This window comes from Lissotriton vulgaris, chromosome 6 (genome assembly GCF_964263255.1).
Source record: "Lissotriton vulgaris chromosome 6, aLisVul1.2, whole genome shotgun sequence".
Classification (NCBI taxonomy): Eukaryota; Metazoa; Chordata; class Amphibia; order Caudata; family Salamandridae; genus Lissotriton; species Lissotriton vulgaris.
In genome coordinates this window covers 1,496,532,089-1,496,549,352 of record NC_141694.1, presented here as the reverse complement: position 1 = coordinate 1,496,549,352, position 17,264 = coordinate 1,496,532,089, and the positions used below count along the sequence as shown (strand labels likewise).

General features: G+C 43.4%; 1 protein-coding gene across 5 annotated transcripts in view; it reads left to right on the top strand.

Annotated features, from left to right (window-relative positions):
- Positions 1 to 17,264, top strand: part of MTIF2 (mitochondrial translational initiation factor 2) — a 370,558-nt gene that overhangs the window by 49,762 nt on the left and 303,532 nt on the right. For all 5 annotated transcript variants that reach the window (XM_086927656.1, XM_086927658.1, XM_086927655.1 and 2 more), the window contains one exon: positions 7,160 to 7,331. In XM_086927656.1, the coding sequence (XP_086783782.1) occupies positions 7,160 to 7,331 (172 nt within the window). The remainder of the gene's footprint in view (positions 1 to 7,159; positions 7,332 to 17,264) is intronic.

Genomic DNA, 17,264 nt, shown 5'->3' with positions numbered 1-17,264 from the left:
TTCCGGGACTTTGAGATATCGTAAAGTCTTCGGTTTCACTTAGTTTTCTTTGTTTACACCTAAGAGCAACCCCTGACACAAGCTTTGTGGAATCTTGAACTTGCAGGAGTAAACAATTTGATAATTGAAGAGTTCTTTTGTTAAAATACCTTTTTATTCAGTGTACAGCAAAACCTAGTGTTGTGATTGTAAACTGGGTGAATTATACAAACGACTTTAAAGGTGATTCCATGTTGAATTTGGTGGTAAAGCGCCTTAAGAACTGAAGTTGTGGAATGTTCTTGGGAGCTCCTACCACTAGTCTTGCTGAATGGATTGGAAACAGTGGTTCATATTTAGAAAAAGACAATTCCAGTAGTCCAGTATCTGCACCAATTATTGATGAAATGGCTGTAGCTTTGCTTTCTTTAGTTCGATATGAACAGACATGTTGAAGCTGCTGAAGGTGAAAACTACATGATGATACCAGACACTTGATAAAGCAGTGCCATGTTTAACTCCTAGACCACTTTAGAAGGCATAGGACAAAGACCACATTTTTAAAATTTTAAAGGTTTTATATAGCGCTGGCTAGACCCGTAGATATCAGAGCGCTTTACATGAGTATCAGATCATAGTTGCAGGTTATATCGTTACAAAGGATACACAGGTATTAGAGCCTGGCAACATAGTTACATGTAAGGTCGAGATAAACAATAAGCACATATCTGTAAGGGAAAAAGCAGGCAACAGGAGAGATACAGGGGAGGGGGGTAGGAGCAGGGAAAGTAGACAGAGAATGAAGGAGGGAAAGAGGAGGGGAGGGTGAGAGACACAGCTTGGAAAGAGGAGGGGGGCGACGGGGACACAAACCGGTAGACGAGTCAAAGCTGCGTCCAAAGTCCAGTAAGCTGTGATCATGAAACCGGTACAAAAGGGGGTGGTGATGGACGGAGCATCTGAATCAATCAAACACTCACACCCAGTCAAAAGATCTGGGTTTAATCCATCACCATTCTTTAGGCCACTTTGCCACCCCAGTGCAGACATGGCTATATGCAAATCAGTCTGACCCTGTGCCTCATGGGAACAGTCCAGCCCGAACTGCCAAGCCATGTCTTCCCTGGACCGGAAACAAGCTTCCGAGGACCGGTTTCTGGCATTCCAGCCGTCTTCAGCCCGGCTTGCTTGAATCCAGTGGCAAAGTGAGCAAGGGACTCACGTCTGAGCATACCCTGCCACAGTTATGGCGGCCAAAAGCGGTACAAAAGGGGGGTGGTGATGGACGGAACATCTGAATCAATCAAACACTCACATCCAGTCAAAAGTTCTGGGTTTAATCCATCACCGTTCTTTAGCCCACTCAGATGCTCGGCCATCACCACCCCCTTTTGTACCGCTTTTGGCCGCCGTAAGTGTGGCAGGGTATGCTCAGACGTGAGTCCCTTGCTCACTTTGCCACTGGGTTCAAGCAAGCCGGGCTGAAGACGGCTGGAATGCCAGAAACCGGTCCTCAGAAGCTTGTTTCCGGTCCAGGGAAGACATGGCTTGGCAGTTCGTGCTGGACTGTTCCCGTGAGGCACAGGGTCAGACTGATTTGCATATAGCCATGTCTGAACTGGGGTGGAAAAGTGGGCTAAAGAACGGAGATGGATTAAACCCAGATCTTTTGACTGGGTGTGAGTGTTTGATTGATTCAGATGCTCCGTCCATCACCACCCCCTTTTGTACCGCTTTTGGCCGCCATAAGTGTGGCAGGGTATGCTCAGACGTGAGTCCCTTGCTCACTTTGCCACTGGATTCAAGCAAGCCGGGCTGAAGACGTCTGGAATGCCAGAAACCGGTCCTCGGAAGCTTGTTTCCGGTCCAGGGAAGACATGGCTTGGCAGTTCGGGCTGGACTGGATTAAGTTAACTCTTCATTTTAATTTTCTTTCATTTGAAAGTGTCAAACAGCAGTCCTCTTGCTCCCAGTGACTAGTAGACACAGTGTCATATTTATACCTGAAAAATGCAATCATTTTTTTAAATGGGAGATATTTAAAGTGAAGAACAATATTCCTATTAAACATTAAGGGCCTGATTATGAGTTTGGCGGATGGGATACTTTGTAACAAATGTTGAACAAATGGTGGTATTGTTTCTGTTATAAATATTGCACAGTGTCTACAGACCACTGTAAGCAAGATGCCTGGTGTATGTAAATGAGACACTTGGAAGAGGTGTGGCGCAGCGGCCAGGGCGACTGCCTCCGGATCCTGGGGCTCACAGTTCGATCCCCGGTGCCGGCGGCAGATCAGCCCAGCACCGTGTGACTCTGGGCAATAGCTCGCTTAATCTCCTGACGGCCCCCAGCGCCGGGACACCTCTCCGGAGGTAGCTGTGCGCTTCACAAATACTTTACATTTACTCGGAAATGGTAGAAAATTGAAATTACAAGTTTTATGGAATTTGTATGAACATACAGTTAACTCATCCGTTTTAATTTTCTCTCATTTCAAAGTGTCGCCATTACAAGCAGCAGGCATCTTGCTTTTAGTGGCTGCAGACACAATGCCATATTTATAACTGAAAATTACAGCCATTATTTTGAGTGGGAGAAATGTCAAGTGCAGAAAAATATACCTTATTATGAACATTTGTGCCAAACATTTTTCTGCACTTTACGTTTCTCCCTTACAAAAATGGTTATGTTTGCTGGACCTCTATACTAACTTAATTCATTCTTTATGGGGCAGTGGGCTTCCACAAAAAATACCTGCAACAATGTCCCTGGAGAAAATCAGTGTTCTTGCAATAGAGTGCTTTATTCTTCTTGAGCAATAATAGACAATAATAGACTGGCGGACAGTATTACCAATTTGAAACTTTATTCATTCTATAACACCGTTCTATTTGGGAACACGTTTTTTTCCATGAAAGTTAAAACGCTATTTTCTCCAGCTACGGAGGAAAACTCACTAGAACAGATGGGGGTTGGGACAGATCAACCCACATAAAATGAGATGGACAAGTGATTTGATGGACATCGGTTCACCAGATCGTAAAGGAGGAATAAAAAACTCAAAACGCAAACACAAAACACCTCAAAACCCACACAGCAACCTTTCCAATTTGCAATCATTTAGTCATTATGGTAGGGAATCAATCCTGTGGCAAACAGAGTCCGGCTAGCAACAGGACCCTAAAAATTGGCACCCAGCTCTACGATAGTTGGGTTACTTTAAGTTAGAGGCTTGTAAGATTCATAACCCCACTGTAAAACATGATGCACTGACAACCCAAAACAAGGCTAAGCAAGCCCAAATGGTCTTGCATTTGGGACTCATTGCTTTTGGCGGAAATGTACTGCGTAGGTACACTGTGCAAAACTGTCAAAATATATATTTTTTAAAAGGTGCAAGGGCAATTACATCATTCCACTGATGCGCTCATGCATTAGAACTTCAGTGTGCATCAGCAGAATGACATTGGCACCATATGCATGAATTTTTATGTTTAGCAATCCAAAATAGAGGTTGCTACTTGTATCAATAAATAAAAATATAAAGATTTTTTTTTTAGCACAAAAGTGGTAATTAAAAAAAAGAAAGGAACTGTGGGTGTTTGTGGAGTAGCATGAAGGTCAACGGAGAAGGGTTGGAGGGAATAGGAATAGCAGCACCCAGAGGACGGGAGAGATGCATAGAAGGGAGAGAACATCACAGAAGACAGACGTGAGAGAGCATCGTGGGGTGAGGGGAGAGAAGCACATGGATGAGAGCAAGCAAGATAGAAGGGCTGGGGGGGAAAGAAGCCTACAACCCAGACAGCTGGAATGCACAGGCCCTCGCGGGGTGCTTAACAAAAAGTAGACCATAGAAGCTCGGGGAGAGAAAAGCAGACGGACAAGAAAGCGCAACACGTAGTGTGAGGGACGAGAGAAAGCAACACAGAGCATGAGGGGCAAGAAAAGCAAACAAGGGACAGATCTGGAAAACTTGTGCACTCGTGAAGAGTTTAAACAAAAAGGAAAAAGTAGTTCCCTAAAAGTAAGCAGTGGAAGGACACAAGTAAAGAGGATCTCTCTCGCAAGAGCATCTCAAATGTAACCTCTTTTTGCCCTTGGTCTGGTATGGTTGTGAGAGAACACTCACACATAACTGGGATTATGGATTTAAAAAGGTTGAAAAGTGTAGGAGTGAAGCGAAGAAAGCAGTGTAAAATTGGGGGGAAAAGGAAATTCAGAACTTTGCAAACTGTATAACAACTTGAAATACAAAAATTAGAAGTCAGCTTATAGACAGCCAAGGAGAAGCAAAATGTGCAATAAGTTACCAGACATACTAACAGGCAAACCTGATAGATAATTAAGTGTTCCGCTTTCAGAGTCTGAGAAAAATACCCTCGTAAGAGGATGAAAGATGTGCTCACATGTAGAGCAAGAAAGATAAAATCATGTACACAATGGCAGAATAATTCTGATAGTAGATTGGTCTACTAATACCAACATTTCTTTCAGTTGTTCCCAGTTTTCAAAACTCTGAAATATACATAAACAAAGGATCATGACCTTTGTGCACAGGCTACATCAACACAGCCCAAGTTTGGCTTCGCACAGACACACTAATACATATTATATATATAGTGATGTTACATATGTAGCATCACTATTTTCTCGAAGTTTCAGGGAGAAAAAAGACACAGAATACCTACTTCATAACACTCACCCCCATATTTTACCGAATTTATCAAGGCACCCTCAACATTTCTAGGTGATCCTTTCAGTCTCCATTAAGTCCCCATACACCAGACCATATAATTACTCCAAATGTTGAACAATGGAACTGCAGACTACAGCACTATTTAACTATTCCTAATCTTTTGACTTTCAGAGCTAGATCTGAGAGTTTCTTTTACTATCTAGAAACCTCTAGATTTCCCCATACCGCTAACAAGGCCTATCTCGGAGACAGCTCAGTGAGAGTGGCCACCTCAAAGAAAATGGTTCCATACTTTGGTTGCATCTGAGGCACAGCCAGGTATTTGGTACATAAGTGTAGCTAAAGTCAATAGGTCTCCCTGCAGACGTACTGGATTTCCTCTTTACCTACGTTATGCTGCATCAGCAAATACCCCCCACCCCCAAAAAAACATGCTGTGTAAGCAAGTGTCATCATACATGCACGTAGCGTGATGTGGCAGCCATCTTTGAGTGGTAATTAAAAAGTAATATAAAAGTGTACCAGGAGCCTTATTTGGGGATAGGTGTGGTCCAGCCGGATATTGCATCTGACTGGCCGCCAAAAAAACAAAAAGATTGGATTTGTGAGGAAGGAGTAGCAACAGTGGAGAAGGAGTGAGGTATCAGCGGGGGGCGGGGGAGGTCGGGGGGAGCAAAGGAGGTGGGTGGGAGGGAGTGTAAAATATATTTTAAAAAAGCATGTGAGTAACTAACCACCACAAATAGAGCGCAGGACATTTGAGTGGAGAGGCTGCACAAGGGTAGAGAGTCAGTAAACATATACTCTTGCATGGAATGCTCAAAGAAAAAGGTTTGGTGAAAGTAAGCAGTGGGAGGATACTACTTATACAATGAAAAGGATGGTAAAGAACCTAAGCTCCGTTACGGGACAAAGTCAAGAAGAGGAAAGCAAGTAATCAAATAAGAAGCAGTAAATGAGATTGACAAGAAAACCAACCAAGGGTAGGGAATGAGCTAACCAAAGCCCACAATAAATAGCGCTACTGTCCAATAAATATCTTCAGCAATAGACAGCTAATAGCATCTTTGTTCTGGAATAACAAATCCAGTGTAATATTTTGAATTGTATTAACCGAAAGCTGCTCAAATGTCAACTCTCATAAGGTGCAGAAGGGCTTCTTACCAATCTTCCTTGTTCATTTCCCCCAAATACTTTTCCCACGACATTTTCAGCCTAATGGGTGTTGTTGTTTACAATTTTATAGTCAAGGAGATCACCTTTGGCTTTATACATGTTGTAAGTAGTTTGTTCTCCTCTGGCATATAGCATGGACGGTCCTGTCCGATGAAGCATATTTACCCAAAGTGAGACAAAGTTGGAGGGGTCTGAAAAATTCTTCACCGGACAATTTCAGTTAGTGTACCTGTTTGATTTGAGTAAAAGACATCATGGCCCAATGGCTACAAATGTCTCTCTAACTAGAAATACCTACCACGTCCCATTTCTTGAAGCCATGTAAATCCTTGACTTCCTGCATGGAGTGCGCCACCCACCACGGGATGCCACAGAACATTTTCTTTTCTAATCAATCTCGATCTCAAAACTTTTAGAACACATTACTGTTATTATATAACTGCACATTGTGCTTTGCCTAAAACATTCCTCCTCCTACTACTCAACCTGATTTGACACTTGTATGAGTCACGATAAATGTATCTGCTCAATCCACGCTTTATAATTAGTTCATCCTCCTCACATGTGAAGGTGCCAGTTTCCTGCACAGAGGTACAGTCTTGGCTGTCTAGTTGTTAAGCCCAACATCCAAGCATATGCAGCGACATGGAAACTCTTTAAACAGTCCATCTGAGTTCGGCGGCTGTATATACTGTTGGCTTCAATGTCTGCACCTGTAATGAGTTCACCAAGGTTGAGGATTTTGATGTTTTCCACCTACCCACAGCTGGTTAGTGGAGGAGCTCACAGGATTTCCGTGCAGGGGAGACATGGGGCAATTTCTAGCTGTGAGCTGCTGGGGCACTACCGCCATTCTTTGGCCCCACCAGGCCATATTAAAATTGGGTGACTAAAAACCTTTACCTATTTTTATATGGTGGGAGTTTGGCAGGCAGTTGTCAGAGGCAGAAATAAGAACATCTGATTGGTTGCGATAACATTTGTAGAGAGGTCAATGCCATATTGTGCCAACGTTAAATTTGGGGCTAAATTCCAGTGATGCATTTTCAAATCTCTCTTTGTTCCACACACAGATATCTTAATGCTTGAATAGATTTGAAGTTCCCATACTCGTCAAATCTTGTGTTTAGCTTGTTACAACATCGTGCTTTTGGGGAAATATCCGACTTGCACCACCGAGTCCCCCTAACCAAGACACAACTCTGACATTATCTTTCCAGAGCAAGCCAAAAAGTATTGTGCCTTTCACAGTTTGGGTTTCGAAGAGTGTGTAATAGAATTTTCTTTGCTTGTTTTAATCAGATCATGTGTATGAAGCCCTGCTCCACACCACCCTCGACCTCGACGCACTGGAACCACATTCTGTTTTAGATGAAGTTTGGATCAAAGAGGCTATTAAGAAATCTGGAATGAAATTCAAGTGGGCAAAACTAAAAGAAGAAAAAATCAGGGAAAATAAGGATGCTGTGAAAAGGTACATATGTCTGCTGTGGTTGATTTGAAAAAAGCTTGTCATTCAGACTCACCTCTTTGTGTGTTTTTTTATAATTGCACTTTTTACTTGCTAAATTCTGTTTCCTTTTCATGATATACAGCTTAGAATTTCTTCTATGCTCTGTTACATTGCAGAGGACAAAATAGTTGTGGCTGATGCAGAGGCCGATTGGTACTTTCTGGGGAAATCCAATGTTTTCGGCGCAGTGGAGATTTCAGCCCCAAAAGTGACAATAGGTTTGATGGACAACATGATCGGTCCCTTTTAAGAGTCAGTTACATTCTGTGAAATACAGTTACTCATACATGAGTTAGATAACGAAGGTTTTGCTTAAACAGATGTCTTGTTAGTACTTGAGTTAACTGTTTGGGAGAGGAGTTTTGAAACTTCACGTCCATGAATGTGGAAAACATTGAATAACTGAGAAGTTTAAATAATTTTAGGCAAAATATGCTGGGAAGCACGTTTAGTTAAAGGAGGTGCCCAGCGAAATTCCCTGGCTTTTTTGTTTTTTAAATCTAAGAGCAAAGACCAATACAGAGCAGATAATCCTATGTATGACTGAGAGTTGAGTTTAAAGGCAACAGGTGGGTGCTGGTGATCGTGGTGTTCTTTTGACCTTTTGAGTTTTGTTGAAGCCCCACACTGAGCTGTCTCCTTCCCTCTTTGCCTTAATGTCGAATCCTTTGCATGATTGTCTAGAACCTCACTCTATATTAAGCGTATAAACTTCAGAGGGTTTGATCATCAAATACCACTTTTTGCAGATCACATTGTGTTATCCTTACCAGATCCCCTAGCCTCGAACCTGTCATTAATGAGGATTTTCTGACTATAAGATTAACTCTGATAAATTGATAATGCTCCCAGATCGAAGTATACAGAGCTTCAAAACTTTGTCTCCCTTTTATTTTAACGGTAGGTCAGTAAAACATACAGGCACTCAGCTGACCTTGGCATTGACTAAACTGTATGCAACTTACATACCTATCCTGCTCAGAGATATGAGGAAAGATCTTTCTGAATGGAGAAACCTGCATGTCTTGTGGTTCTGAGTGGTAGCAGTAAAACATAATGTAATTTCCAGGTTTCTAAATGTTTTCAAGGTTCTTCAGACTAGAGAAAACACATTGTAAAACTGCAAAGAGACAATTTCACTTTGTGTAGCAAAGTCAGTCCCTCAAATTGTTAACTAAATTTGAGAAGTATCCATGGTAAGAGATGGTCTGGGATTCCCAGAAATGAACGGTTATTATACAGCAGTGCAGTCTTGGGGTGTGGTCTCTAAGGAACTTTTGTATGCATGGGGTTTCAGTAGTTTGGGCAGTCTCAGGCCGGTTAGTAGGATGTGATTTGGCTCCCAATGTTATCCAGAGCACAAAATATACTGTGGCTTGATACGTCCACTTAACACCTGGGCATTACCCAGACATTTGATAGGTTACCCATCTCTCCTGACGCCCCTCCATTATAATTCAAACGTTGCACTTGCCATACACGATGAGGCATCCAGAAATGAAGGGAGTGAAATTGCAGGTTCCAGTCAGCTATAGTTATGGGTATGAAGGTATGGTCCTTTTGGGACAGTAAGAAGATGATAGTAAAAATGAATCAACCTACATAAAAACATTTGCTGATTCAGCTTGACTATAAAGCTGCAATGATCTTGCAGCCAATCTATCCTGGTATAAGAGGTCTAATCTCACTACTCTATAAACATAGGAAAGCCCCATTGGAAGTGGTAAAGTGGCTGTGTTTATCAAGTTAGAATAAAGGGCAGGTTGAAGAAATGTCTTGGAGTGCATGAGAAATTCTGGGGAAAAATGTAATGGGCAATTGTGTAGTGGTAAAACACCAGAAATCATTTGTCACATCTATGACAGTTGAAACTCCATGAAGTCAATCCCTTACTGCTCAGACAGCATATAAAGCAATGTGGGAATGCATGCTTCATAGGGAGATCTTGAGAAAGGAGGGGGAAGTACTATGGTATAATATCCATAAGAGCTATACCTGTGTGGGTTCTATGGAGATTCATTATAAACTGCAGTATAATTGATGCTACACCACAGATATTCTGCAATATGCTTGAACTGTTGACGTTTTGTGATCAGAAGAGGGATCTATTGCACATGTTTTGAACCTGCTAAAATCAATTCTGTGGACATTGAAAGGGCATTTTAACATCTGAAGGGGCCTCCTCTCCCTGTGGACCCCACCCTGCTACTGCAGAGACGGGTACCTTGTGGATACCCCAGGATGAACCACATAGGCCGGTCTGTTATGAATAACTAAATTCGCTATAGGAAGGTGCTGGAAAAAGCAGGAGTCACCATCCATAGTGACATGGCATGACATTATAGCAATGGGGAGGCTCATTGCCAAATTAGCGGAGGAGCACCTGAAGTTTGAATCGACCTGGAAACCACTGTTAGACTGTATGATGGTTCATCACCCCTCCTCTGCATTTGCACCTCTCCTGAAAGCCCAAACGTTGTTTGGCTGATATTCAGAAGTTTCTTCAAGGCTGGAGACAAAGATGGATGGAGGAGCGGACAGCTTGTGACGATGGTGCATTGACCTTTTTCTGATCAGAGATCTAGATGGCAATCCTAGAGGAGGGCTTTTTTTCTTGTTAGCATTATAAGATGTTTGTTTTATTTATGGGGTTTTGCCGTAAGAGTCTCTGTTTTGCCGACAAGACTAGACATGTGATATAAAAATTATGAAACATTTGGTATGGTTGCATGCATTTGAAAATGCAATAACATGATGTTAAAAACGTTATGACAGGTGGTACCTCTCACAAGGCAAACTAAGTAGAGTGTTACTGGGTAACGGATGCCGGCTTGAGGCAATGTGGATAGGTTGGTTTATATAGAAACACAAAACGATGATGGACGGATTGCTGAACATTGTCAATCATTCACCCCCAGTCACCGATCTGGGTTCAATCCATTGTTTTTTTGCTCACCATGCCACCCCAGTTTGGACCCAGCTATAAGCAAATCAGTCTTAACCCTGCTCCCATGTGAAAAGTCAAACCTGACCTGCCAAGCTAAGTCCTCCCTGGACTGGAAACAATCATCCTGGGACCGGTTTCGGGGTATCAATCACCCCACCTCTCTTTAGCCAGGGTAGCTTGAATCCAGTGGCACTGTGAGCCTGGTAAACACGTCTGGGCATATACTTCCCTCTTACGGCAACTATAACGGCAACTATAACAACACAAAAAGATGATGGACGGAACGCTGAACATTGTCAAACATTCACCCCTAGTCCCAGACCCAGGTGAAATCTACAGTTTTTTGCTCACCATGCCACCCCAGTTTGGACCCAGCCGTATGCAAATCAGTCTTGACCCTGCTCCCGATGAGAACAGTTCAGCTCGAACTGTCAAGCCAGGTCCTTCCATGGACGGGAAACGTGCATTCTGGGGCAAGTTTTGGGTATCATCCCTAATCAGCTAGGCTAGCTTGAATTTAGTGGCACAGGGAGGTTGGCTTACGCAATTCATATGTGGTTGGAATGTCCCAAAGTACAATAGCACTGCAAATAGATTTTGGCAGCCATTAGAGGTATATTGGGTTTACATATCGCTGCGGACCTAATACTATTTGAGCATCAAACCAGAGTAATAGAGGACAGATAACTACAGAGAGTAGAAGCTGGTCTTTCAACTTTTCATTATCAGCTATATGTTCATGGAATTCAAGTGAAAACAGCCGCGCACCTCCTGTTGACTCGTAAACGTCTGAGAAACTATGCCAGTGGAGAGGCTTACATAACTCATAGAAAAGAATATGTTCTCCATTTAGTACATGGGGACAGACGCATGGAAGTAAGATGCTGTCGCGGCCAGCATGACTCACGGGTAAGAGGGGTCACACGGGGGGAGGGAGGATAATTAAAAAAAATATCAATTAAACTTACCCCGGGTCCCGCGCTGTTTCAACTCCGGCAGGGTCCCGTGGAACAGGAAGCAGGCAGCCTTCCCTTCTTCCCCAAAGCCAATCCCAACGCTGCAATGGCGGCGTTGTGAGTGGCTGGGACGCCGACCGCACATGTGTCTTTGGGGAGGCCTTTTTCTCCATGCAGGCAGCATGCAGCCTACATGAAGAAAACAGAGCGTGTGCATGAGTGGTTTGGTCTGCCCTTGGGCAACCAAACAGTCCGCGCCCACAACAGTGGGCAAGCCAGTCATCCACTGCCTGGAGCAGGACCGGCCACCCTCCTGCCCCCAACCAAACACTTCTGCTCTGCTTTCTCACAGTGTGAGAAGCAGAAACATAAAATGGTATTCATAATACCATTTTATATTTCTTCTTCTCACACTGCGAGAAAGCATTGGGGCGACGCTCCTACGCCCACATGGAGGAGCCGCCCCGGGTAAGATGTCTTCCTTGGTGGAGGATGACGAGCCGAAGACAAATGATCAAGGAGGTGCTTTGTTGCTTGTGCTGCTGGTTCTCTTTACAGCGTCTGATAACTGTGGACCTTAAGGGTTTCAATCTGTTTTCCTGCATTGTTTTTTCATAGAGATAGAGAGATAAGAGCCTAGAGAGCTTCATGGGTTTTTTCTTGTCTGGCAACAGGTGTCCAATTTGATATGTCCAGGTCAGGTCCCTAGCCCAACTCAGTGGTCTGCTTTCAATTGCTGCTCTTCAATCTGCATGTTACACCTTAATAAGGCCTTGTAGCCCATTGTGGGATTTCTATTCAACTGTCTGCTCATGATACACAATTATAAGTTTGGATGTCCTCCAATGTTGATATCCATCGAATGAGCAACTGCCTTAAATGTGATTAGATAACAGCGGCCAGCCTTAAATATAGTCTGGAGGAGAATGAGTAGCTTGTGCTTGCTCCAAAAAGGACAGTGTTGGAATGCAATATTTGAGTCTGATCTTGGTTAAACATGAAAACAGTGTCATGTCAGTTGAGCTAACTTCCTAGGAATTCTTCTTCATTATAACATTTCTTTTTGGTCACACATCCGTTTTTAAAAAAAAAACCCTGCGTACTCAATACTAGCTTTCACTGGCAAGAGGTATAAAACATTTGTATTATTTGATTGTGCAGCGTTTGCTGCTGTTCCATTTTGATGGGGCGATGCCATTTGTTTGACCTTCCTAGATGTGCTCAGGTCCCCTTAAAGACCTTTGTCCTGCTGCTCGTTTAATTACTGAACCTAGATAACACTATAATGCCTCTGTTTCAAAGGTCTCCACTGTAAGACATTAGCTTTGAAAAAAACCTTCTTTTGATAACCAGCTCATTGATGGCAGATTTGTTATTTATATATCAGAGCAAAAATCTTAGTAGACCCAAGATAAAACAAATATTTTAACCCATGTTTTTAATTTTATATCCTAAGTTTTCAATCATATTCTGTATTGGTTATGTTAAGGGAGATTTATTAAGCGCATGTTCACCAACAGGTCTCTTGGTGCTGAGTTCGTAACCACCTTTATCTGAATACGCACCTAGCTATAGGTTTGAGTGAATAGCCATGTTTTCTGCATTTTTCTAAACCACATGTAATTTGCTGCTTATCTGACACCGTTACTTTCTCGAATATTTCAATCACTGATTTATCCACACTCGAGACAAGAAAATAAATTTTCACAGGGCCCCTAGAACTTACCCCATGCATGATGCCACTGGCCTGTTCCCAGGGAAATGCACCGAAAGGGGTTATGCATCCCTGTCTTCCTTATTCTCTTGTGCCTCGTTCCATATGCATTTGGCTGGTCAGGTAACTGTGCTATCCCCTTTCCCATCACAGACAATACACTGTCTCAAGAGCAAACCATAGCTATGAAAATCACATCAAGGTCATTAAACCCCGCTCCAATGGTTTCCTACATCAAGTATGCTTCTTCTAGCTGACTACAGAAACACATAAAACCATAAAATTAAGCTAAGCGCATAGCACAATGGCATATACTGTAGCTGAATATCAGGATATCAGCCTCGGGCTGGAATGCAGTGGCACAAAGTCCATGCTGTTGAATGTCCCAAGCACTAAAAGCAACTTGCACTACACAAATACAAAGGAGGCACAGTCCAATCTGACTTAAACTGTATTACCATTATTGAACACAGTTTTCTAGAGAAACACTCTTTTTTAAGCAGTGAAACATGGCATCAAGCTCTCCTACACACCTTTCTTCTTGCACTGATCTTAAAAACTCACTGATTTCAGCACTGACTGATGAACCATCTCAGGTTCATCTTGTACTACATAGAGCTCTCAAGGACCCATGTAACAGTCTGTAAAAGCCAAGATTAGACATTCCCGGGAGAAACCGGGTCACACGCGGTAAAGACCTTCACAGAAATGTAAGGACTGAAGGTGTCCAAGTTAGTGAATTTTTACTAAGGGCATAGAAGAGCTCTTTTCTTAGATTGAAATCATAATCATGTTCTGGAAAAACATACGGTCACTTGGCTGGGAATGAGAGGCATCAAGGGGCCTTTGATTTGCCAGCTAATATTTGGATTACATTGCTTTACTCAAGGCCACCCAAATCACAGCCAGCTCCAGGTCAATCCATTTGGTTCTCATTTACTTGAGAGAGGGTATCAACTTTTTGGAGATTAAAGAATCAATGGTTCTCCAGAATCTTGTTAATCATTTTTAGGTTTCGCCAGGCAAAATCTCTTGTAAAGGAGAGCAAAATCTTATAAGGGGCTTACTCGGCTTTACTTAGCAGTGGTTGGCTCCCATGTCACTCTCATTTCCTTGCTTCCTATTGGTCAGTGCCTCCTGCTTCCCCTAGGGATTTAGGGCTAGATGTAGGTAATTTTATTTTACCACTTCTTAAATACCGAATTTTACCGATTCGGAATTTAAGAAGTGGTAAAATGGAGGGGGGAGGGGGGTATAGGTATTACAGAATCGGTAATTACTGAATCGTTAAGATTCGGTATTTACCAATTCTGTAAATACCGATTTGGTAATGCCCATTGATTCCTATGGGCATTGAAGCCCATAGGAATCAATGGGCATTACCGAATCAGTATTTACCGATTCGGTAAATACTGATTCCAGCAAGGCTGGAGGGGGTGTCACTTTGACACCCTCTAGCACCCCAAATACAGGGCATGTCTGTCTGTCACATGGCATAGGTGTGCATGCACACATGTGCATGCACACCTGGATTCGGTATTTTACCACCCAATTGGATTGGGTGGTAAAATACTGAATCTGAAAGGCCTTTGGGACTCAGAGTCCAACCTACATCTAGAAGTTACCGAATCGATAAAAATACCGATTCAGTATTTTACCGATTGAATCGGTAAAATTGGCCCCCTACATCCCAAAAACCAATTTACCGGTCGGTAAGGGCGAAATCGGCCGTTACCGTCCGGTAAATGGCCACCTACATCGGGCCCTTAGTCTTTGCTTCAGTCTTCATCCCTGCCATAGACTGTGGACCAAGTACATCGTCCTATGGCCATTGTCCTTCCACTGGCCGCAGGCTCCTGCAGGTACTTCTTTTCTCTTAGAGAATGCAAGCCTATGTAGACCCTCTTTAGGTCTCGGAGAGAGACCTTTTCCTATCCATCCACTTTTTTATGATGAGGATTTTCAACAGTTCACGTAAAAAATCACGTGACCACAAGTTCCTTCGTGCACAAGCTTGCATTTCCCCACAGGCTTCCCCGTGCCAGCAGCATTTGCCACATCAAAGGCTTCAGCTGCCCCCCCCCCCGCCGTCACTTATTCACGGCCGCAGGCCGTGACTTCAAAGGGTTCCGCTGCCCCGCCCCCTGCTTCACGGCCATCTGTTCTCCAGCACCTCCCCTCTCTCTCCCCTAATTATTCACTGCTGGCCGGCCGCAACATCTAGTTTAAAGTTGTATCTGTCTCCCCCTCCACATGTATTACAGTCACTTCGCTACAGCCGCCTGCTAAGTAAAACGGGTAACCGGCTGCTGCACGTTCACGTTTTTTTTTTCCCATTTCGGCCGCGTGTCTTGTGTTAATTGAGGCTGCACCAGTGGCAATGCCAGCATTGCTCGCCCCGCAGTAAAGTTTGCCTAAAAAAATAAGAACGATCCCCGCAATAGGACCAGACCCCATGTACTGCGGCACCCGCTGAGCCCAGAGCACACCACTGTACTGATGAGCTTGAGAGTCTGAATCATGCGGCCGTAGTTTGTAAAGTAAGTGAGCCAGTGGCTTAGCGCGTGTTCATTTTCAGCTGCCTCTCCCTTGCTATGTAATGTTACAGCTGAAAACCTGCAGCCTGTCACACACAGTCTGTCTGTCCAGTAGTTTTCAGTGACGCACTGGGCAATTTACTATTCGCAACACTAGACTTTGGGGCTGGTCAGGGTGAGCTGTTGTGACTGACTCTGTAGTGCCGGTCCAACAAATTACTTTAACATCGCCACAGCAGTAACACTTGTCAGATGACCCTGGTATAACACTGACAACCTGCTTGTGTGATCTTTGCCACTGGCTGCACAGGTAGTGCCACTCCGACCGAGGCGGACCGCTCGGAGTATTAGGATCTGAGGTGGGGAGATTTCAAATAATACAGCACCTTGTTTTCTCTGAAACCCTTCTGGCCTCAGGCATTCACCCCAGCAGCATTTCTCCTCCCCTTACCATTTGCTCCTGCCTCCGAGAGCTTCAAAGGGATCTGCTTCACACTTCACGGCCGCCGTGACTCACATTTCTCCTTCCTTCGTGCCCAGCCCCCCTCCCAGTGCTGCCTTGTTTATTTTGAAAGTTCACAAACATGTTTTCACTGTAATCGGGAGTATTATTTTGTAGTTTCTTTTTAATTGTGTATACCAATGAATTCTAGCACATGAAATAAATTAAGGAGTGATTAGAAATTTCTGAAAAACAGTTTGCATTTGATTGTGCTTTTGTTTGTCAATAGCCCGGAACAGAATTGCCGCCCAGTGTTTCAGTCGTGGCTATTGGCATCAGGATAGCCGTTTTAACCAAAAATCCTACTTGATAAAATTCGATTATCAATATCAAATTGCATAATATCAATGAGAAACATTGTAACCCCAAAGTAATAGACGTTGTGTAGCAGGAGGGCATTGGCTGTAATGTAAGGACATAGTGATATTGTATGTGCACGTAGGGAAATACATTCCTTAGTTTTTTTCTTCTTCAATGTAGACAGTTGTATAAAAATAAATATCTGAAATAATGTTCCAACATTATTGTAGAGTGGATGGAAGCAGCACAAAAGTGGCTGTATTTGTTTTCCCGTTGATGCTGATGTCACAGTGAATGATGGGCTTTTTGTGGTTCATTTGCCACCAGTCTGGTTATTCCCAACAAGAGACCTCCTATAGCTAGACATTGTTTGAAGAGCGTAAAACCGGAAACACTTCTGAGTTCTAAGTCATTATTTATACACAGGTGCTTTGAGGAACTATCTAGCTCATTATTGAGTAACATCAATTAGACTCGATGTATGCAGCTTCTTTCAATATAATGGTTTTGTAGTGGAGGCTAAGTGCTAATGCAGAGTCAGAGTTCTAACGCACAGTTTAAAGGCTTTTTCTCTGTCGGTTACAAACTAGTGGATAGGAGGTTCATATGACTGAAGACCGCACATTTTTCTCACGTGGTGCATTGCTTTATTGTTCTACATTGTTGACGAGGACTTGAGCTCCTTTACACAACTGTTACAGAAAGCATTTGTCAGTAAAACATTGGAAACAATAAAAGATGCAAATACACACCCGCACTCACCCGCACTCCCCCTCACTCACCTTCACCCCTCACACACCCTCACACAACCTCACTCACTCTCACACCCTCACACACATCACTCACCCTCACTCACCCTCACACCCTCACCCACCCTCACTCACCCTCACCCTCACTCACCCTCACCCTCACACACCCTCACCCCTCACACACCCTCA